This window comes from Geotrypetes seraphini, chromosome 2 (genome assembly GCF_902459505.1).
Source record: "Geotrypetes seraphini chromosome 2, aGeoSer1.1, whole genome shotgun sequence".
Lineage (NCBI taxonomy): Eukaryota > Metazoa > Chordata > Amphibia > Gymnophiona > Dermophiidae > Geotrypetes > Geotrypetes seraphini.
Window position 1 is genome coordinate 62,329,261 of NC_047085.1, and position 24,435 is coordinate 62,353,695.

General features: G+C 42.5%; 1 protein-coding gene across 5 annotated transcripts in view; it reads right to left on the bottom strand.

Moving 5' to 3' along the window:
* The window catches only part of RIMS2 (regulating synaptic membrane exocytosis 2), a 1,127,809-nt gene that overhangs the window by 650,431 nt on the left and 452,943 nt on the right, over positions 1-24,435 (bottom strand). For all 5 annotated transcript variants that reach the window (XM_033933083.1, XM_033933078.1, XM_033933080.1 and 2 more), the window contains one exon: positions 1,903-2,828. In XM_033933083.1, coding sequence (XP_033788974.1) covers positions 1,903-2,828 — 926 coding nt within the window. The remainder of the gene's footprint in view (positions 1-1,902; positions 2,829-24,435) is intronic.

The following is a 24,435-nucleotide window of genomic DNA, read 5'->3' on the forward strand; positions in this document are numbered from 1 at the left end:
GCTTTGGGGAGGAGGTAGGCAAGCTAGCTCTGGGGGAGGTAGGCAGGCAGGCTGGCTCTGGGGGAGGTAGGCAGACAGGCTGGCTCTAGGGGAGGCAGGCAGGCAGGCTGGCTCTGGGGGAGGCAGGCAGGCAGGCTGGCTTTGGGGGAGTTAGGATGGCAGGCTTTTTGGATGGGGGTGGGACAAAGGATGGAAGACAGTGAGGGGGACTTAGGAAGGAAGGAGGGATGAAGGAAGGAGAGAAAGAGGCAGAGAAGGGGGGGGTTGTAAGTAGAAGAAAGACTAGAGAGATAAAGGCCTGGACCAAAAGGGAAAGACAGGAGGCAGAAGTAGGACTTTGGAAGGTGCAGACAGAGGGGGAGAGCCCCTGAGGAAGAGCAGAGAGATGCAAGATCATAACAGAGGAGAGAGACCTGGAACAAAGGTACAAAGGAGAACTGACACTGGATCTCGGGGCACTAAGGACATAGGAAGGAGGCACTGAGGACACTAAGGACATAGGAAGGAGGCACTGGGGACACTAAGGACATAGGAAGGAGGCACTGGGGGCACTAAGGACATAGGAAGGAAGGAAGGAAGGAGAGAATAGAAAGGGACAATTGTTGGGCCTGAGTGCAGAAAGAAATAAAAGAAAGGATGCACAGTCAGAAGGAAACACAACCAGAGACTCATGAAATCACCAGACAGCAAAGGTAGGAAAAATGATTTTATTTTCAATTTAGTGATCAAAATGTGTCAGTTTTGAGAATTTATATCTGCTGTCTATATTTTGCACTATATTTGTCTATTTTTCTATAGTTACTGAGGTGACATCTTTGAAAACCCCCAAATATAAATGATAATTAACATTTTCTCTGCGTATAGGGTGCTTTGTGTTTTTTAAAATTTTATGATTATGAAATAATAAGATATTGTGTGTACATGAAAAATGAATGGGATAAATTGGGGGTGGGGTTAAGGTGGGATTGGGGGTGGGGCTAGGGTGGGTTTGGGGGCGGGACTGAATATTAATAGATGTCCCGCTTTGATGATAAAAATAAATGGTCACGTTAGGCATACACATGCCTGCATATAAGAAAAGATCAGGTTCACAGCCATCTTTTGATAATGTGTACAGAAGATCGATATAAGGTACCACAACTTACAAAGAACCCAGTTTTCACAAGCAATAATAATATGGCCACAAAATCTCTGCAGTAATATTTTTTAAATTCTGCTTTCTAGGATATAAATAATTGTATCCTCTTTGTTCATAGATATAAATGAAAGGAAACAGAAATACGCATTAACCCAGTATGAATTCATATATTATTTTTCCACACACATTGAATTCTCCAGAAAATCAGATTTTTTTTTTTTAATGGAGAATTGCAAAACTATCCCCCTCTTTTACTAATGCATAGCATGGGTTTTAGCGCCAGCAGCAGCGGTAACTGTTCTGACGCTCATAGGAATTCTATGAACGTCGGAGCAGTTACCACTGCTGCCAGTGCTAAAACCCATGTTATGCGTTAGTGAAAGAGGGGGTATATTTTCTATTTCTGCCATTCTCTTTCTCCAAGCCCTCAAGTCAGGAAGTATATTTTAGAACTTACCCAGTCAATAATGGAAAAGAGCAACATATTTCAGTAATCAGATAGTTCTTAATATATATTAAATCAATTTTTTAACTCATAGTATTGCAATAGTATTATATGTATCTCATAGTAGTAACAAAATTGAACATGGAGTTTTGAACACTGTCATTGCTTTTTTTTTTTTTTTTCTTATACATAAAACCAAACAAAGTAATACAGGAAAGTAGAAAATTATTTATTTTAATTATCTCAATTTAAAATTATTTTAGATAAATACCAATCCTGAAAAACTTAATGCAGGCAGATATTGATTTATTCTGCTTACCTTTTTCACTAACACTTTCACTTTCAATTTCAACATCATCACAACTCGTGGATTCCGGAGTAGAAGCCAACTCTTCTTCTGAACTGCTTAATGAAACTTGACGTATTTTACATCCCTTTTTTGTTTTGTGAGGTTTTGGTGGTGGAGGCCTCACTGACTCTGACTGGTCTGAGCTTAGAGAATCATTCCTTAACATAGTTTCCATTTTCTCACGCTTTGTTTTTCTTACTGCAGAACTGGGATCCAAATGATGTTGTTTCCTTAATGAATCAGTGTGTCTCATATCTAACCTGTCACTAGGAACTGGACTCCTCCTTGGTGTTGGAGGACTATGATTTGTAGTCCTCTGCTGATTAGAACTTGAACCATGGACCTCTCGAGTTCTTTCCACAGAATAAGAGCGCTGATTTTCCATAGCAGCTCTGCGCTCTGATGCAGACCTTTGTCTTGACGGTCGCTCTTTTCGTAGCATGGAAATATGGGAATCCTCTAGTTCAGTGTGTGCTAATGAAACATCACTATGTCTCCGTTCATGACGTGCTCTAGATACTTCAGCATAGATATGCATTTGCTCCTCATAGGGTTGTGGCTTTACTGGATAACGAGCCAAGTTTGGGTCACTTTGATAACGTGACTGATACTCCTCTTCTCGCCTTTGTCTCTCATATTCATCCCTGCCTTGCACCTCATCTTCATCTACTGAATATTTTTTTGAGCGCCTCCGACTTCTCCTGTTGGAGTCCCTGTAATCACCATGCTCAGAATCTTCATGTACCTGAGGCCCCCTCTGTGACCGTCTATCTGAATAACCTGATGGTGACCTAGGTATAGTGCTGTCTGTTGTAGCATACTGTGAATGTTCCCCTCTGTCATCCCTATTGTCATATCTTCTGTTCTGGTCTCTAGATATAGAAGGACTTCTTTTCCTAAACCATCACAATAAAGAAAAAATAAAACAATTGAGTTAGTGTGGTCAATACCTTCAGAACATCAATTAAACAAATCTGATTAGGTAGGTCTGAGACTAACAGCTTCAGAACCATCATACAATATGTTTCTTACTGCAAATTAGCTTTATTATCAAACTTGAAAGAGCAAACTATCACATCCCTATAGAAAATTCTAATTATGAACCCCTTTTACTAAGCCATGGTAGAGGTTTCTAATGTGGTCCAGAGCACTAAATGCTCTGACGCTGCTCCGATGCTCATAGGAATTCTATGAATGTTGAGCATTTAGCACTCCAGGCCGCGGTAGAAACTTCTATAATGGCTTAGTAATATGGAGGTATATTAATTAAAGCAAATTAGTACAAACCTAACTTATAAGAATCAGAATACATATGTAGATATTAGTAACTTCAATTAGTTAGTTGCAGTCTTTTGCTTTGTCAGCTATGGTTAACCCAAAGTGTAAGTCCATAAAACAGTGGCATATTGAGTCATATCAAATAGGAATACTTTTCTTTTTCAGTAAAAAATATTTGCAACATCAAATATCAGACACTAGAGATTGAGCTGTTAACCCTATATTACTGAAACTCAGTGCATAGTTTCCTCACTGACCTGATGAAGGGATCAATGCATCTACAGTATGACTAGCTTTCAAGATTTATAAGACGGTTCAATAAAAAGGCATTACCTTTTTTGTTTTTGGCCCTTATTTATATATATGCAAGTGAACATAGAAATCACAATATTTATTATACAGATATTAACACACACACAATTATGACAATTATTTTTAATGTGACTATCCACACTTACTGTATCATTAAACATAAATTGGGGGTGAGAGGGCTGGTAAGAAGACATGTGATCATAAAGGTTTGCAGTAGAGTTCCCATATGGCTCCAGTAAAAGAAGGATGCATTGAAAGCAATGGAAGCAATGGAGGATGTCTCAATCCATCCTCCTCTTTCTGGAGCCATATGGTAACCCTAGTTTGCAGTGAGCTTTTCCAATAATTGATATTTATATTTCTGCTACATTTACTGCATATCACACTCCAACTGACTCTAGTTGAATAATTTCTAGTAAATCTTTTCAAGATTTGAAATAGTGCAAGGGATCATATGGCAAAGTACGACCCTCCACCCCTGAAAAAGATGGTGGCATCAGATGAATCCTGTAAACCAGATATAATACCTCTGGAAAAACTGCAAAGGATTTAAGATATGTTCACAAAATATTATGGGCTATGAAAGGTCTAAACCGGAGACAGTGACATGAGACATTATAGATCTTTCAATAAAAGGTTTTGAAGGTATAAAAGAAGACAATGATCGTAGAGGTGGTCTCAGCCACCATTCTTACAAATGCTAATGTAAACCCCCTAGTGGTGGAGCAAGATAGTACACTCTGGAAAAAAGATATGTCAGTTTATTTCAGGGAAGCAATCTCCATGCAAAGCCAGGGAATTTAACATAAAAAATGTAGTTTTATTATATTATTATCAGATGTTGAATGTGTTACCATTTTTAACTCAAACTTATAACAAAATATTATATAAATGTTTCAATTTATAGGATCAAAAATATAGACTATCATTCATATAAATATATAAAATAATATGAATAAATTAGATAATTCAAACAATACAGGGTGTATGTGAAGTGTTCAGAGCCTAAGGGGCTCATAAACGAAACAGAAATACATCTAAAATCCCGCCTAAATCAGCACTAGGACAATCAAAAAGACATGTTGTCCAAGTGCCAATAATTGAAACGGGTTTTAGATGTATCTAAAAACAGCTTAGGCCTTTTCAGTGCTGCTGTCCACCCAGAGCTAAAAGGGGCATATTAGGAAGAGTGGTGAAGGCGGGATTTGGGCTGGATATGGGCTGAGCTAGACTTATTCGTACTGCAAGTATAACCAAAAGTTTAACGAGACTGCCTAGACGGAACTTGTACGTTGTGATTTAGGCGATGTAAAAACAGGTTTAAGTGCCCAGAAGTTATCCAAAGTGACCAAGATAACCACTGCAGGCACAAATACAGACCCCCCACACACTGCCCCAGTGATCACTGACCCCCCACAACACCATAAAAATTGGAATAAAAATGTACATACCTGCCTCCAGAACATCAGCACCTGGCATAGGAAAGCCTAGTAGAGCAGCACAGTGGTGGCTTAAGTAGTCTGGGGCTATTGGGGTTGTAGACAGGTGGATCTAGTAGGTTTTACGGTTTTTTTGGGGGGGGCTCACCATGACCTATAAGGGAGTTCTGGTGAGATGTATGTGTGGCACCCTTTTTGTGAAGTTTGCAGCAGTGCCCTGTAAGGTGCCCCATTGCTGTGTTGCCATGTCTGGGTGTCCAGTCCATCTCTTTGCTGGCCCCTCCCATGTCCAAAAGGTCTTGTTCTAGATGTTTTTGACTTGGACAAATTTTTGGACGAGAATGGGGTATAGATGACTTAGCAGTCTGAACGATCAAACGGCTGGACATATAATTAGACGCTTATAAAAAATATATATATTTTGGATGTATTTTTCGAGAATGGACTTTAGACACTTCCGACTTTGGGCGACTAGCGACTTAGGCCCAAAACGGACTCAGATGTATTTTTTGATTATGCCCCTCCACATCTCCTGCAAATTAGCCACTAAAGAAATTATTTGGGGATCATCATTGCACTTCTATGTCCCCATGCATCAAGTATATTAACAATATAAAGCTGTAGCTGGGCATTTGAATGCCCCAACTTAAATTACAGAACAATTCTCAAAGCGGCTCAGAAGGAGAACTTCAACAATGAAAGACGCACCTTGTGTTCATTTTTACAATGCTCTCAATATTCTGCTCCCCTCTCCCCAGACCTGAGTTTCGCTTAGATGGCATCTTCAGGAGGGGTAGGAGGGGTAGCATAAAGTGTGTTTAACAACAATATATGAAATATCTAGGTGACCATGTTCCGGTGTGGTGACTGATCAATTGATCTTTGATTTTGGATTTTTTAAAATTTATATGATTACAGGTTTACAGCACTCCAACAAAATCTGGATAAACAACCAGCACATATTAGGTTTCTGAACTGCTTCAAATTTAATTTCCTCTGTCACAGAAAATTGAATGGTCCCATTGCTTACCCTTGCACCAGGTTCAACAAGTCAAGTACATGTGGATCTTCATTATCAAAGTCTTAAGATACTCACAGGTTCTTCAAATACTATCACAGGCCAGGTAAAAGGTCCTGCTGATCTGACAAGGCTGGAAGATATACATTTTGCCTGATGCCTGCAAGTCTACCTTATGGCACTGCAAACACTTTTTTAGCACTGCATGAGGACTTTGTATAAAATGAATGTGCCGTTTGGGCTCTTATACCCCTGGAGCAAGGATACACATCACTGTCAATAACTCAACTAAGAGTCTTGGGGACTCTAATGCCTTGTGCAGTTACTTGCAGAACTGCCTATCAGTAACAGAGATTGAGAGACATGCTGCAACCTGTTCAGTGCCTGATGAGTGTACAATTAAAGACACATTTCTGCCTTTCATTATTTGACAAACCTATATCTGGTGATAATTACAGTTCCCTGGATATGAGAACAAGGGAACTGCAAACATGTATGATTCTTGGGCCTTTGTTTGCAATCTTATCCCTTAGTCTGCACAGATAGGCCAGCTGTGGTTTTCATCTGGGTAATGAGGGTATGTCTGGTATGGATGTGGGTGTGTTTGGCTTGCTTCTGTATTAACCAGAGGAATTCAGCACTAAGGAGAATTACCTGAATCCTTAGTGCTCCTTATTTTAGTTCACCAATAGAATAAAACCATCTAACTGACCTCATATTAAAACAAGCAGATTAGTGTCTTTTGAGTTAACTTTCTAACGTCTGGACTTTCCAGAAAAGAATAGAACTTGCAAGAAAGCTGTATATAAGATTAGGAGTAATATCAATGCGAGACCCAAAATATTTTTCCTTTTTGATCTATGGCTAAATATTGCAATACTCCAATGTTACAATAACATATTCACTATGTGGAGCACAAACAGCTAGCACTTATCTTAATTTGTTAGGCTCTTATCTCCCATCTCTGCAAGGGAGAGCCTTCTAATCAAGTCCAAGCAATATAAGACTCAGAGTCACCCAGACCAGCACATACAAAAGCATAAAATAGTGATAGAGAGCAGCAAGAATTAGAACCTATAAAGTTTCTGACCTGCATACATAAAGAGGAACGGTCACTGGCCTTTTTTCTAATCACTGGCGATAAGGAGAAACTGAGCTACCTTGTTATCTAAACCCAGGTGTCCTGAACACAACCCTTATGGCCCAGGTACATGTTAAGACTGAGGAGAAGATTCTCAAAACCCACTGTGCCTTTAATGATGGTCACTAAACCGGTTCCAGACAGTTTAGCGTGGAAGTATTCTACCGGCCAATTCTCAAAAGGGCTCACTGTGGTCTTTTCCGAGCTTCCTGACAGACTGACTCTGCCATGCAAATTTATTACAATGAGGTCATTAATATTTAAACAAGCACTCCGGGCGATTCCCTAACCTCGCTGTCCTACATTTCTGGGCACAATTTTTCCAACAGGTCTCAGCTGTCATAGCCTTACTTTCTGGTCAGTGCCTGAGCACTGATTGGCTCAGGCACTGACAGGAAAGTAAAGCTTGACAGCTCAGACCTGTCAGAAAATGTTGCTCCCTGCTCCCGACAGGAGGGATGCTCACTCCCTCCCACCACCGTCGTCAAGCAACCCCCCCCCAACACTGGCAGCAGGAGGGATGCCCACTCCCTCCTGCCACCACTGTCAAGCAACTCCCCCCATCGACAACCACCCCAGCAGTGGGAAGGATGCCCATGCCCTCCTGCCACTGTTGTCAAGCAACCCCCTCACACACGCGATTTCCCCCCCCCCAGCAGGAGGGATGCTCACTCACTCTCGCCACTGCTGTCATGCCCCTGATGACCCCACATCCCCCTACATTGTTCAAGAAGGCTAGCCAGAGGGATGCCTTCTGCCTCCAGCCAGCAGGCCCACTTCTTCAAAATGGTAGGCCTTCCCCTTAAGTACCTGGGCCAATCAGAGCCTTAGGCCCCTCCCCAGCATATCCCAGAAGGTGGGGGGGAGGGGGGGAGGGTAAGGACCGCCATTTTGAAGAGGCAGGCCTGCTGGCCGTAGGAAGTAGGCTTCACTCCGGCCGGCCTTCGTGAACAAGGTTGGGGGTGGGAGTTGTCGGAGGCATGGAGGTTATTGGGGACACAATGGCAGTGGCAGGAGGGAGTGGGCATCCCTCCTGCTCCTGGAGGGGTGTGTCTATGTCAGGGGTTGCTTTACAGCGGTAGTAGAAGGAAGAGAGCATCTCCCACTGCCAGGGGAATATTGGGGAGGTTGCTTGATGGTGACAGCAGGAGGGAGTGGGCATCCCTTCTGCTGCCAAGGGGAGGAGTGTCATTTGGGGGGGGTTGCTTGACGGCAGTGGTGGTAGGGAGTGGGTATCCCTCCTGCCGGTCTTCAATTTGGGATCTTTTTTTTAAAAAAAATTTGTGGGTATATTCTGCAGATGTGCCAATTGCTATCACCAACAATCAGCTCATGCAAATTTAATGACCCTCCAAGACTCTTTCCATGAACCTCATTTGCATGTGCATTTTTTAAAGAATGATTTGCCTTTTTGAAATTGTTACAATAGCGGCCCTTTGGATTTTACCATGAACATTAGAGAATCTTTCCCTGAAAGACTAAAGTGTTTATCACCTCTGCAGAAGAGCCTGTAGGTTCCAACACATCTAAAGGAATCCTAATCAGAAAAACATAGAAACATAGAAAATGATGGCAGAAAAGGGCCACGGCCCATCTAGTCTGCCCACACTAATGACCCACCCCCTAACTTCCTCGATGAAGAGATCCCACATGCCAATCCCATCTTTTCTTAAAATCTGGCATGCTGCTGGCCTCAATTACCTGTAGTGGAAGATTATTCCAGCGATCAACCACCCTTTCGGTGAAGAAATATTTTCTGGTGTCGCCATGAAATTTCCCTCCCCTGATTTTCAACGGATACCCTCTTGTTGCCGTGGGTCCTTTAAGAAAAAAGAGATCTTCTTCCACCTCGATATGGCCTGTTACATATTTGAATGTCTTTATCATGTCTCCTTCTCTCTGCGTTCCTCCAGTGAGTATAGCAGCAACTTACCCAGCCGTTCCTCATACGGGAGATCCTTGAGTCCTGAGACCATCCTGGTGGCCATTCGCTGAACCGACTCAACTCTCAGCACGCCTTTTTGATAATGTGGCCTCCAGAATTGTACACAATATTCCAGATGGGGTCTCACCATGGATCTGTACAACGTCATTATGACCTCGGGCTTATGGCTGACGAAGCTTCTACGGATACAACCCATGATTTGTCTAGCCTTGGATGAAGCTTTCTCCACTTGATTGGCAGTCTTCATGTCTTCGCTAATGATCACTCCCAAGTCACGTTCTGCTACAGTTCTTGCTAGGATCTCACCATTTAGGGTGTAAGTCCTGCATGGATTTTTGTCGCCAAGGTGCATGACCTTGCATTTTTTAGCATTGAAACTTAGTTGCTAAGTCTTTGACCAATCCTCCAGCAGGAGTAGGTCCTGCGTCATACTGAGCTTTTGTCGGGCACTGTGCTTTTGTCTATTGTGCTTTTGCCTACTATGTTGCATAGTTTGGCGTCATCGGCGAATAATGTAATTTTACCTCGAAGCCCTTTAGCCAAGTCTCTTACGAAGATGTTAAATAGGATCGGGCCAAAGACCGAGCCCTGCGGTACTCCGCTGATCACCTCCGTCGTATCGGAGAGGGTACCGTTTACCACTACCCTCTGAAGTCTACCCCCAAGCCAGTCCTTAACCCATGCAGTTAATGTTTCACCTATTCCCATCAAACTCATCTTGCTCAATAACCTGTGGTGTGGGACGCTATCAAATGCTTTGCTGAAGTCCAAGTACATGACGTCCAGGGACTCCCCTATATCCAGCTTTCTTGTTACCCAGTCGAAGAAGCTGATCAGATTTGATTGGCAGGACCTTCCCTTCATAAAACCATGTTGATGGGGATCTCGTAGATTCTCCTCGTTCAGGATTGCATCTAATTGGCGTTTGACTAGTGTTTCCATAAGTTTACTCACTATCGATATGAGACTCACCGGTCTGTAATTCGCAGCCTCCGTCTTGCATCTCTTTTTGTGGAGTGGAATGACGTTAGCCATTTTCCAGTCCAAAAGTCACACTTTAGAGCTCAGTATTCCTGGGGTGCCATGAACTGGGTCACCATAACTGGAATTGATAACTACCTGATAACAGTATGTTCATTAAGATCAGATAATATGAGGTTGTTAGTTGTGGAAGCCAACAACAAACAGTGCAACAGGACAAGAACCACGAGTTCAAAAACACACAAAAAACAGTGAGAACGGACAATGAAAACTCCACAAAAATAAGAAATATAAAAAACTTGTTTATTCCAAACAAAAGGACAAACAGTAGATATTTGTCCTTTTGTTTGGAATAAACAAGTTTTTTTAATATTTCTTATTTTTGTGGAGTGTTCATTGTCCGTTCTGTAGGGGTGATTCCTTATTCACACCTGAAGGTTAGGCCTCTCTGACATTATAAAGCCTGAACCATTATCTGCAAGAAATCATTCCAGCATGAACCATGCAAGAAGAGAAAGAAGAAAACATCTTTGCTGTTTATGATGCCTGATGCATTCTGGGTATGTACCAGAACTGTATTCTAGTCAAGGACATCCAGCTACGCCTACATGCTCAGCCTGTGTGAATCTTGGGGGAGTTATGGCTCCTGTGCTGGTCTTATCTAACAAAGGCGCCTCTGCTTCACGGCCTGAGTGAGACTCTATACAGAAAGGCTATTCATCTAAGTTATGTTTCTGGAATGGTCCAGAGAGGTCATCTGATGAACCAAGTGGAATGTGCCTAATTATTAATTTAGTCTATGCTGGGATGTGAGTGAACTTGCATCTTATCATAGGTTTCTCTGTGTATCTTCTATAATAATTAAGACCTGAAAAGTTACCTCTTGTGACTCTGCCTGAGAGAGAGAACCGGACTTTTATACCTCTGGATTCCATCACATAGAGGAAATCTTTACTGCCAACCTAATTTACAGCTGTTCCAGTGACTAACGGATTCTTTCCTGTACCAAAAGAATTCTTATATTCAGTGCTGAGTAGAGGACGTCTTCCCTTTCACCTGATTTTGTGCTATGGCTTAATCGGATGGTGAGAATACGGAATTCTAATATCTTATCAGCTGGGGTTAGATAAATGAATCCTATTGTGGTTCGGGATAGCATCTGCGGTGATAAGCTATATTTTAGTTGCTGCTGCTGTTAATCAGGAATTATTATTATAAGGAATTATTTAGAGTGTAAGAATTAGTTTTACTCATTTATCTAACAAGTGTGGTGTGATAATTATGTACTGAGTTTCATATATGTATTTGGATATTTTGTGAACAATAATCATTATTTGCTGCTGGCTTATAAACTATATTTTTCTATTTTTTTATAATAAAATTCTTCCCATAGCCTTGGTCTCTATTCTTAGTATAAACTGGCAAAATAACGAACCTTGGGTAAGAGATTATGGTTTTCCCTAGCATCTGACTAAAACAGGCACGTATTTGTTTATGTAACTGATTAGTCATCCATAAATCTTTCTACAGTTCCCACAGTTTTTTGTGTGTTAGTTGTAGAAGCACACAAACAGAAAAGGTAAGTGAGGTATCCATATCAACCAGTGGAAATTTTATTGAATATATAAAGGGTCTCTATAGGGTTGTTTATTTCGTCAATTAGAGCAGTGTTTCTCAACCTTTTCAAGCCAAGTACCACCTAAGCCTAACAAATACCAACAGAGTACCCCACCCAAACTTCGTCCCTGACTCCACCCCCCATAATAATAATATTAATTGTAATGCAATTTCTTCCATCCATTTTTCATATACACACAATGTAATCTTATTAATATATAACGGTAACCACAAAATTAAAAAAACACAAAGCACATTTTATGCAGAGAAAATGTTAATTATCATTTATATTCGGGGGGTTTCAAGGCAGATGCCTTTAAAATATGCAATGTCACCTCAGTAACAACTATAGAAAAATAGACAAATATAGTTCAAAATATAGACAGCAGATATAAATTCTCAAAACTGACATATTGTTATCACTAAATTGAAAACAAAATAATTTTGCCTACCTTTGTTGTCTGGAGATTTCATGAGTCTCTGGTTGCACTTCCTTTTGACTGTGCATCCAATATTTCTTTCTTTCTTTCTCTCTCTCCTCCAGACCTCATTCCATTCCCCAACCATCTCTCTCATCATTCTATTCCCCACGCATCTCTACCTCACTCCTCTCTATGTCCAATTTTCCTCTTCCTTTCTCTATGTGCACCATCTCTTTCCCTCTCACTCACACACTCAGGCCCAACAACTGCCCCTTTCTATTCCCTCCCTCCCTCCTTCCCAAAGCTGTGCCAAAGCCTGCCCCCAAGCTGAACTGCCGTCAATTCCTCCTTGCCCCGGTCCACCGCCACCCCCCCACCCCCCACCAGCTCCATGTAATTACCTCCCACTGCTGCCGCAACTCCAGGAAGAGCCAGGTACATGCAGCGATTGCACACTGCCAGCTCACAAGCCTTCCCGTGATGTATGCAGCGATTGGCTGGCCCGGACCTTCTCTCTGATGTCAGAATTGATGTCAGAGAGGGAGGTTTGTGGGACAGCAGCATGCAATTGCTGCATATGCCTGGCCCTTCCCTTCCCTGAGTTGCGGCAGCAGCAGGGGGTAATTAAATGGAGCGGGCAGGCGGCGAGCAGTGGTGGGCGGCAGAAGCAGGTGGTAATTAAATGGAGTGGGCGAGTGGTGAGCAGCGATGGGTGGGCAGCAGTCAGCTTATGCACCCCTAACAGGCAGTCCGTGTACCCCCTAGGGTCCGCGTACCGCAGGTTGAGAAACACTGAATTAGAGTACGCAAACTAAGGGACCTTAGTTGGCCTCCTAGGTATTTATCTAGTCCCAGCCTTGGTTTCATTAACCCAATATGATGGTGAGCCTACTTCCCACCCCATGGAACAAGTACTAGGCAGCCACTTAGGCAAACTATTGAATCTTCTTTACGAGTTTTATTTTTAAAAAATAGTTTATCTATTGCAAACTAAGGGCTTCTTTTACTACGGTGCGCTAGTTTTATTAGCGCACGCAGGAAATTACCTTGCGCTATGCTTCTAGAACTAACGCCAGCTCAATGCTAAGGTGTAGCGCGCGCTAGTCCAAGCGTTAAAGCCCTAACGCGGCTTAGTAAAAGGAGCCCTAAGTAAGCCAATGATCAGAATGAAATTAAGTAAGCCAATCATCAGAATCAATAACGAATCACAGGGCAGTTTTAAAGATGTTCAGTGACTTCATAATGTACTCTGAATTCTGACACCTAAACTAAATTGGCCGATTTTCCTAAATGAAAGGCACAGAAAACCTGAATATAAGTAAGCACTGGAGACATCAAGGGCACATGAAATGTGTGAACTAGGGGTCACTAGGGGCTAGGACCCAGATTCACTAAAGATACTACTACTACTACTACTTAGGGAGTCAAACGCTGTTGGCCGATTTTAAAACAGTGATGATTCACTATCTATTTTTTTGCATGTAAATGATTTGCACAGAGGCAAATCATTTGCATTCAAACTCCCGACTCAAAGCGATTGAGTTGGGGCATAGCCCTGACAGCAGTGACAGGAGAATCAGCCTCCTGTCACTGCTGTCAGGGCTTCTGCTAGCTTTTTTTCTTTTTCTTTTTTTTAATATATGTTTATAAGAAGAACAAGCACAGGAGAAATATACATCGGCCAAGCCGCAATCACCACAATATAAACAGCGATACAAAGTAACAGTACTACCAGGCAAAAAGCAAACAATCATTTTTAATCGGGCAGATATTTTGTGTGAATTACACACGCAAAATAACTCCTCGATTAAAAAAATAATAAAAAAGCCCCCCATGACAAAGTGCTCCCTCCCTCCCCGAACCCCCAAAATGCCTCAAAAAATGAACAAAAAGCCCACACACACACACACACACAAACATAGCCCTGGGCTCTGAAGAAAAAGTCAGGAGAGATGCCGACTCCCTGCTTCCATCAGGCCCAGCTACTCCCCCCAAAAACAACCCAAAACTTCCCAACACTGCTCCTCCCTCCCTCCTGCCCGTGCGAATATGGCAAGCCCCCACCACCAGGCCCACCCTCCTTCCCGTACCTTGCAAAGTTGGGAGTAGAAGGGGTGCTCAGTCCCTCCTGCTCCATAGGCCTCCTCCATGCGAATGCAAGCATTAGGCCCCACCCTGGTGCATCATGTAATGCATGGGAAGGGGCCTAAGGCCCTGATTGGCTCAAGTGCTTTGGGCTCCTCCCTTGGGAGGGGCCTGAGACGCCTCAGCCAGTCAGGAACTTCATAATGGTTGAGCTTAAGGAAGTCCCTGATTGGATAAAACAATGGCCTCCCTAAGGAAGTCCCTGATTGGCTGAGGAGCCCGAGGCACCTGAGCCAATCAGGGCCTCAGGCCCCTCCCCATGCATGGGTGGATTGAATCAGGTCGGAGATTCATCGCATAGTAGTTTAGTGAATTGGGTTGGTACAGGATCGGAAGCTTTAGTGAGAGGTCATAGCGCAGGGTCCCGCTGGGGGAGGGGGGAAGAGAAGAACATATGCTACATGCCACAGGCTGGGGGTAGGAGGTTGCCGTAGTTGGTAGCGATCCCCAAGCACCGCTAACTGTGGTTCTCCTCCAAAGGTGGCCAGAACTATCTTCTACCAAGTATAGCAGTCACTGGCAGGATCCTTGAGCCACTGAAGTGCCAGCATCTATGACTTAAGGACGCTACTGCTGCTGCCTGTCAAGCTTGATAAAAGAGATTTTGACCACCTTCAGAGGAAGTCTTCAGTGGCATAGGTTGAGGGTCCTCATCATCTGGAGTATTTATATTTTATATTTACATTAAAGGACCTGACAGAAACCCATTTACATAGTATGTATTCTTCCCAACTAATATTTCCCAACTTCCCAATTAATATTTCCAAATTAATAAAGTGTCTGCTTATTTGTAAATGGGTCTCTACTAGAGCCTCTAATTCAGTAGCATAATTAAATGAAATAACTGCTTCTGATGTTTATGGGGACGGGTGGGAACGGAAGAGATTACTTGAGGGGATGGACAGGGACAGAGTTTGCAGGGACAGGGCCATATGTTTTACCCGTGTCACTTCTGTGCAGTGTCTGCTCACCTCCTGTACCTCTCTGCTGCCTGGGGAAGGGGTATAACTGCATCTACTTTATTTTTGCAGTGATTTGTGTTGAGTGGGTGTTAAAGAACTTACAATGCTTTGCAGTTTGTACAAGTTATTATGTTTATTAAAATTAAATAGCTACAAAAAAAAGGAAACAGGATACTGTGCTAGATGGACCATTGGTCTGACCCAGTATTTCTATTCCTACGCTCTTTGGAGGGCTTTGTATTACTTCTTGATGTATCTTGATGCATTTGTTTGACATTGAAGGGGAGTTTTCTGTAGCAGTTACTGAGGTGACATAGCATATTTTAAAGTCATATGCCTTGACCTCTCTGAAAAAAGCAAAATAAATGTTAATTAAAATTTTCTCTGCATGCAGTGTGCTTTATGTACTTTAATTTTGTGGTTACCATTATGTATTGTTAATAAGATTATATTGTGTGTATATGAAAAAAATGGCATTACAATTAAATGACATTACAATTAGTACTATTATGGGGGTAGGGTCTTGGGCAGTGCTTTGCCCCCCCCCCCCCCCAAACAAAAAGTGTTCCATTGCCAATAGTAAAACAGATTTTATGCTGCTTATTCTAGGAATAAGCAGTGGATTTCCACAGGACATCTCAACAGTGGCCTCTAGACTTCTCTTTTAGGAAATTATCCAAATCTTTTTTTAAACTCTGCTATGCTGATTTCACCACATTCTCCAGCAATGAATTCTAGAGTAGGAATATTTTCTCCGGTTTATTTTAAATCTACTATTTAGTAGCTTCATCAACAAGATACAATCATTGGCAAAACCCAAACTGAACACAACCAAAATCAAAATCTTCTGGTTCCACACACCCCTACAAACAGTTCCCAACATCACTGCCCTGCCATCCGGAGCTAAAATAGACATAGAAAAATCCTCCCAAATACCAGGATCTAGTGTTTTTTCCATTGTTCCAATCTAATACATGTCCCTTTTGGGCACCACAACATGTTCCTCATGGAGAGTGATATATGCAATTAAGTGCCCCTGTGATCTCATATATATATTGGACAGACTTCTCGAGCTTTCTGTACAAGAATTATTGAGCATCAGTCCTGCTTTAAGAACAATAGACTGGAAGCCCCTTTAGTTAGGCATTGTCTAATGATGAAACACGACTTTAATGACCTCCAATGCACAATTGTGAAACAGCTTCAGATTTTTTCAAGAGGTGATGTTAAAAAATGGCTGCATCGGCAGGAACAAAGTCTCATTTTTGAGCTGAATACAGTAGAATTTTGGTTTAAATTCCACTGTTGAATGGAAGGCCTTCTTTAAATGAGATGTAACGCGTTAAATCTTAACAAGGAGTGATTTTTCAGATATACAGCTTGCTTTTGTTTGGATGTCCCTTTAAGAGCTTCAAATCTTCAAATTCGCACCAGAGATGACATCATCGTCAGCGTCCTTTTTAGCAATGGAGCTATGTTTGCCCACTGAACAGTGTGAAGGTTTGAGGGGTATTCTCATGACACAGCAACTCATGAAATAAGGTCCTGCAGGGTCTCTTGTTGAGAGATAAGTGAAAAATCTTCAAGGAAAGATAGTGAAAATGGCTCAGAGTTCTGTATGCACTAGTGTGAGTTGGATTACAATCATCGATTGATTTGGAAAGAAGTTTGGTTACACTTCTGGACTGTTACTGGGATTACTTCTGGAACTCTGTGAGCCTCAAGACTGCTTGACAGATAAGTGACTACTCTTTTTGCCTTCAAGTTTTGTGTTAAAATACCAATAGAAGCTTTTGATTTAAACAGGGGTTTTTTGGTCAGAGACTTTTTTTCTCTATAGTGTATGGGAATTTTCTTCTCTATTCTGTCCCCGGTGGCCAATGATAACACATAGGACTCTTCATTGAGCTTTGTGCTACTCAGAATGGTCAGTGGTAAAAGGAAGAAAGTGAGACCAAAGGCCCGTTGGCTGGATACCATCAAGAATGACAAGGAAATGAACAGTAAGCAATTGAAAGAAATCGTAGAAAACAAGGAAACATGGCGAGGACTGACCTACAGAGTATCCAAGGGTCGGACATGACTGAACGGATAGTAATAGTAGTAGTAGTATATAAGATAAACTAGTGTTTTAGCCCGTTACATTAACGGGTGCTAGAGTAGAAGTCTGTCTGTCTGTTTGTTTTTTTTATTTGTCTCTCTCTCCTTGGACGCTGTCATTCTTTCTGTCTGTGTCTTTCCCTGGCCCCCTGTCTGTCTATCTTTATTTCTAACTCTATCCTCTTCCCTCAATCCTGCATGTGCCCTTTTTTCTTTCTCCTCCCCACTTCCTTCCAACGTCTGCTCCCCCTGTCCTCCACACTTCCATTCAGTGTCTGTCTCCCTCTCACAACCCCTTCCATCTACTCTTCACCCTCTGTCTTGCCCCTTCCATTCACTGCCCTCTCTTCTCTTTCCATCCAGTGTCCGCCCTCTCTCTCTCTGTTCCTTATGGCCTCTCTCCATCTCCTCCTTTCTATTCCCTTGGTCTGGCATACCTTCCTCCTTCCCTCCATGCCCTGCCATCTCTTCTTCCCTCCAAGCCATTCTGTCCCCCTCTGCTCCCTTTCCTCCTTGAACTACTTCATGGGGCAGCAGCAGCATTCATAATTCATTGCTGTTGCTGGCTTCAGGTCTTCCTCTCTGGCCGGTCCTGTCTTCATGAAAACAGGAAGTAGGCAGGACTGGCCAGAGATTAAGGCCTGAAGCCGGCAACAGCAGCGAATTGTAAACGCTGCTGCTGCCTGAAGCACCCGAGGAAGACGCTTCTCTCTCCTCCCAGCCCAACCCCCGCTGACTCTGCGACTCTCCCAGCAAGATGACTTTAAGCACAAACCTTCCTCCAGCGTTGGCAGCCGCAGCACGCTAAACAGGCTGCTTCGCGGCTTTCTCCTGCTGTTGAGTCCATCTGTCACGTCATTGATGATGTCATCAGTGGCGCGGCAGAGGGACTCAACTGCAGGAGAAAGCCACGAAGCAGCCAGTTTAACGTGCTGTGGCTGCCAACGCTGGAGGGAGGTTTGTGCTGGTATGTGCAGAAGCGGTATGTCCCTCCCCCTCCAGTACCTGTGCAGCACTTTACGCGGCGCATCCTCCCACGATGCTGAGTCGGCCACAGCGGTCGAGTGTGGGCCCTAACTGCGCATCCGCTCTCCTGCCTGCCACGGACCTATGGATCACGGAACACGCAGGCGGGAGTGCGCTTGCGCGGCTAGCGTTTTATTATATAGGATATTTCAAAGTGGGGTTTTTGTTTGTATCTACAACCTGCTTAGAAGTTTACAGGAATACTTTGCCGTCTTAGATCTCTGTTTTCTTTTCCCTTTAAGGTATCTGACTTTCTTTTCCATTTCTTCCAACCCTTTCATCATGATGCCTTAACTTACTTGTTTTGATGGTATCCTTCAAAGAAAACTTACTCTGAACCATGCACTCCTGAGTGACTCCTGAGTGACTCCTGAGTGGCTTTTTCACAAGTTCTAGTTTAAAAGCTGTTCTCTCCTTTTCAAATGTGAGCACAAGGATCGTGGTTCTACCATGGTTAACGTGAAACTCATATATTTGGAGCAGGCTGCCTTATTCCCAAAATATTGTAGAGGCTGATCAAAATGGCTTTTTTCAGTTTTGGCCAAAACTGAAATTGCCACTGAAACTTCTCACCTGGTTTGGCTGAAACAGAAACCTAAAGTTTAGCTGTGTGAATGAGAGCCAGTAAGGCCCATTGGGGATTTTAAGAGCTTACAGTCAGTAGCCCTCTGCTAAACCCACAGGAGATTATTACCCTGCAGTTCCATCTTAACAAGGACTTCTCAACAAGTCAATGCTGATGTAGTTAAATATTATCCAGTATAGGAATTTTGTAAGAAAGTATTTGACAAAATTCTGAATGCCAGCATTTTATGCTTACCCAAACTGTGCACAAGTAACAAGAGAAAGTTGCATCAGATGTTCCCCATTTTTTGTTTAGTTATAAAACTGATTAAGGACAAGCATGATATAGATTCTTATTTTTTTTTTTTATTATTTATAACCTTTTCTATTTTAAATCAAGCATACACAACTTGAAAAAGATCAGAAACATGACTAAAGAAGATCACATAATTATACAATCAAATGTATTGAAAATGTTAACTAATATTTAGTCCACAATTACGAAAATCAAGAAAGGAAATTTTCATCATTTTGGAAAGAAAACTTTCTTTATTAGAGTGACGGCAATAGGTAACCCAAGCTATAGCCGGATGGCAGATCATTTATTATTAGACTGAAATACCAACCCTTCTTTTGGTCCTAAAAAGTCTAAAAGCTGTTTGGGCTAAAAAAAAAAATAAAAAAGAAAGAAAATTCTTACTGTGATAGGTAATATAACATTTTGCTGGAAATTTAACCAAAAAAATAGCCCCAAGAGCTAGGACTCTTGGCCTCAAGGCCAAGAATTCCTTCCTTCGCTTCTGGGTTTTCTGAGCCAGATCTGGAAAAATTCTAACATTAGAGCCCAAAAACTTATCATTAATATGTTAGAAATACAAACAAAGAATATATTCCCTATCACTTTCCAAAGCCAGTGTCAGCAACATAGGGCTCCTTTTACAAAGCCGCGCTAGTGGTTTTATCGCACCATATTAGCGTGCGCTATAGCATGTGCTAGCTGGAAATCTACCGCCTGCTCAAAAGGAGGCGGTAGCGGCTAGCGCGTGCAGCAATTTAGCGCGCACTATTCCGCGCGTTAAGGCACTAGCGCAGCTTTGTAAAAGGAGCCCATAGTGGTTCTATCAGTTATCATCTCAAGGGAACTTTCCAGAAATAAAGACAAATTCATGTCCACATTTTCTATTGGCTTTTCAGTAGGAGTGGATTCCCCTTGAGGTTTCTTAATACCCAAATAGTAAGCCCTCACAATTGGAGGTAAATTTTCCAATGGAATGGCAAGAATCTCTTGAAAATATTTTCTCGCCATCTCTACAGGTGAAATGACGGGACATTTAGGAAATTCAAAAGTCTTAAGTTATTCTTTCTCAAAGAGTTTTCAAAGTTCTCCAACTTGCGGGAAATAAATGATCTTTCTTTAACCATTTCCATTTGGACAGTTTTTATTTCCTTTAAATTTTCATCTTGTTTCTCCAATTTTTCAGTTAAATTAGACAGTCGCACTCCTTGCTGCTTTACTTTGGAGTAGATAGTCCCATAATCCGTTTAATAGTCGAAAGGCTCAACTTAAAGTTGGTGTCCATGATAGATATGGCCTGCCAGAGCGCTTCCATATCTATTTTCTCCGGTCTTTTCAACTCCCCATAACAGATGGAATTCCCTCTCGATGCACCTCTCCTTCCGTGGTGCTGAGAGATAGCTGGAAAAAATCACCTGCACCTTCCTCTTGAAGCTCCCGTGCTGGCGTCCCTCCTCCACTGGAATGCAGCCTTCCTTCAGCGGGCAGCTGCACGGGCGATTCTGAGTCCCTGCACCTGAGCACTTCCAGGTTGGGGAGGGACCGACCTCTGCTCTGGACTCAGAATCGCCCGTGCAGCTCCTGCACCGAGTTCCCCCGATGAATCCGGGCTCACCCCCGAGATAGGAAGGGTTCCTTCAGCTGGACAGGCAAAAGCGCTCGTAATTGTAGTTTGGACCAAGTGCTGGGGGGTCCCAGGCGCTAGAGGGTTAGGGCGAGAGATCCCTTTCCTCTTCCCCATTTCATCGGGAAAAGTCACTACTCAGCGCTGGTAACTAACAATACAGGACACTGCACCCACTCAGGCGTCCGTCTCCGACACCATCTTGATTTTCTTTTCGCCATGATATAGATTCTTACTAAAATAGGGTAAAAGATATACAATCCAAAATAAAAAAGCCCATTGATGTTAAGAACATAAGTATAGCCTTACTGGGTCAGACCAATGGTCCATATAGCCTAGCATCCCGTCTTTACGGAGGATAATCCAAGTCACAAGTATCTGGCAAAAACCCAAATAGTAAAAGCAATCTATCACACTGATCTAGGGCAAATCTGATATAAAATCACTCTTAAATATTAAAATATTCCTTCTCTAAAAGGTCATATCAGCTTATAATAGAAAAAATATGCTCAGAGACATAGAAGCAAAAACAAGGGGCGAACCCCATGAATGTCGCCTCACCACCCAGTCATCGCATATTGATATATTTCAATTGATATCAAAATTTTCATTATACTGTGTTCCAACAGTCATAGAAACATAGAAGATGCTTACCCACCCCCTGTCTATGCCCTAATGACTATCACATTCTCATGGAGTTGAAAATGCCAAAATAACAAACTTATCTTAAATTGCAGGTTCTTACATATTATAACTTTATAAAATATTGATTTTCTAAAGAAATTTTAAATTTGATATTAATCTGTAAGTTAATCAAGTGTGATTATTCAAGTTTATAATGAATTTATTTGAAACACTTGTTGTAACATAAGAAAATGAATAAAGATTTATAAAAACAAAAAAATTGCAGGTTCTGACATGGCCCGTTTCGATCCTGCATCAGGGAACCATCAATGCATTCAAAAAGTTTTTTCTAAGGTGGTGTTGACTCAAAAATGCTCAAAATCATTTAAAGATGTTGCTGACAGGCTAACTTTCTCCACTAGTTTTCAAAGGACAAGCAGTGGCTTCTCTCATGTCTGTCTCAACAGCAGACTATGGACTTTTCCTCCAGAAACTTGTTCAAACTTTTTTAAAACAAGCTACATTAACTGCTCTTACCACATCCTCTGGCAACACATTCCAGAGTTTAATTATTCTCTGAGTGAAAAATATTTCCTCTTATTGGTTTTAAAAGTATTACATTGAGTGTCCCCTAGTCTTTGTAAATCTTGATGCAGTAAAAAATCGATCCATTTCTATCCATTCTGTACCACTCAGGATTGTGTAGACTTCTATCATATCTCCCCTCAGCCACCTCTTTTCCAACCTGAAGAGCCCTAACCTCTTTAGTCTTTCCTCATTTGAGAGCAGTTTTATCCCCTTTATCATCTTGGTCACTCTTCTTTGAACCTTCATTTTATAAGAAGATAGATCAAATCCTTTCCTCATTTCTTTAGAAAAATAAGCAGCCTAGACTAGCTTTAAAAAAATTAAAGCAAGAAAAAAAGCATGAAGGAGTATTTTTCCCTGATTTTATTAGCTATCATAAGGCCTTTATTACTCAACAAGGTTTGCACTGGTTTAATAACCACATTAAGAGCCAATTTGGCTTTCTCAAAAAAAAAAAAATCTAGTTCATCCTTTGCCTTTATATACTCTTATCTCTGTTTCTAACTCATACCTCAAAAACTCAGTTCTATCAACATAATTGATTTTGACAAATTACTGAAACATCCTTTTCACACATCTACACACGCCTATATCTGCCATAACACTCATACTTATCAATAGAACTGGATTGATAAAGGCATCACTAGGCTATAAGATGTTTTAACGACCCCCAAAAAACTTTCCTGTCTTTTCAACAACTGCAGAACTTAATTCTCATGAGAGCTAAAGTGGCATTTTGATATATCATAATTATCCCTTACTCCTTTAAATAAGCTATGAAAGACACTGTAACTGCTAAGGGACTTCTATGCATAAAGAATCCTGCCAGCTAGTATCAGCCACCCAGAAAGCTACCATTATAAATGACAACATTAGTTAACAATTCTACGTATATTGCAGTGAAATCTGGATTTTATACAAGATAGACCAAAAAACAGGCATGCCAAGTTATCTAGTTCCAGGTTATCTAGTTCCAGGAGGGAGACTTTTTGGCCAATCCTGGTTTTGAACTCCTCCCAACTTTTGTTCAGCATCTTCTCTCTTCATCCCTTCATCTAGAATCATTCCCTTGACTCCCTATCCCACCTTCCTGTGTCCTATCCTATATAATAAAAGGTTAACTCGCGCATGCGCATTCCTATTTGCGTGTTCCGTGCGCTGTAGGTCTGTGGCCTAAGGAGTGCGCATGCGCGCTAATACGTCACCAGCCTATCGCCTCCACAAGCCGGACCGCAGCCAGACGACGTTCTCCGTTTCTCCTGCCGCCGGCGCCGATCTCCGTTTCTCCTTTGCCGCCCACCCCCTTCTTTTCCCGCGGGCCCGAATGGCGATTCCAGCAGTGTGTTCATCAGTCTCCACACGCTGCTTCGGACCCTTCTACTGCCCTGATTTGCTCTGCCGCGTCTCTGATGATGTCATCAGGGACGTGCCAGAGTAAATCAGGGCAGTAGAAGGGCCCAAAGCAGCGTGTGGAGACTGATGCAAGCGCTGCTGGAATCACCACCTTTGTAGTCCGGCCCGCGGGAAGGGAAAGGGGGGGGTAGAGGAAACGCTAATGCTGCTGCACAGGGAACTGGTGGGGGGGAGGGAAATGGAGGGGAAGGGAATGCTGCTTTGGACGGACAGACAGACAGAGAGAGGAAGGGAAACACAAAGAAAATAAGAAAGACACAGGGGCAGGTGCACAGGGAACTGGTGTGGGGGGAGGGAAATGGAGGGGGATGGAATGCTGCTTTGGACAGACAGACAGAGGGAGGAAGGGAGACAGAAAGGAAAGAAGAAAGACACAGAGTCAGGGAGATACACAGAAAGACAGACAGGCAAAGGAGGCCAGGGACAGAGACAGACAGAAAGGACAGCGGGAGCCGCGTCAGGAGGGGTGCGGGATGCGGCAGTGGGAACTTTTCCAATGGGTGCAACTGGGCAGCTGTCGGGAACCTTTGATCAGGGGCAGAGCAAGGTAAGAGTATCATAGGGATAAGAAGGAGGAGGGAGGATAAAAAAGGAAGGGATGCCTACTGCTGGACAGGGGGAGAAGGAAAGAAATGCTGATGGACAGGGGAGGTGAAGAAAAAGGAACGGAGGACTAATGTTGGACAGAGGGAGAAGGAAAGAGGTGCTGCTGGACAGGGGGGAGGTAAAACAAAGGGAGAAGGGCTGCTGCTGCATAAGGAGAGCAGTGAAGGGGTGGTGGTGGACACAGTGGAGGTAAAAGGAAGGGAAAATGGACAGGGGGAGCAGGCAAGGGGTGGTGATGGACAGCCAAGGAAAAATAAAGGCAGAAAGAAAGAAAGCGGCTAAGGAGAGAGAGAGAAAAAAAGACAGACACACACACATATGTTCTAGCACCCGTTAATGTAACGGGCTTAAAGACTAGTATTTATATAAAAGATATAAACAGAATGGAGTCGGTCCAGAGGAA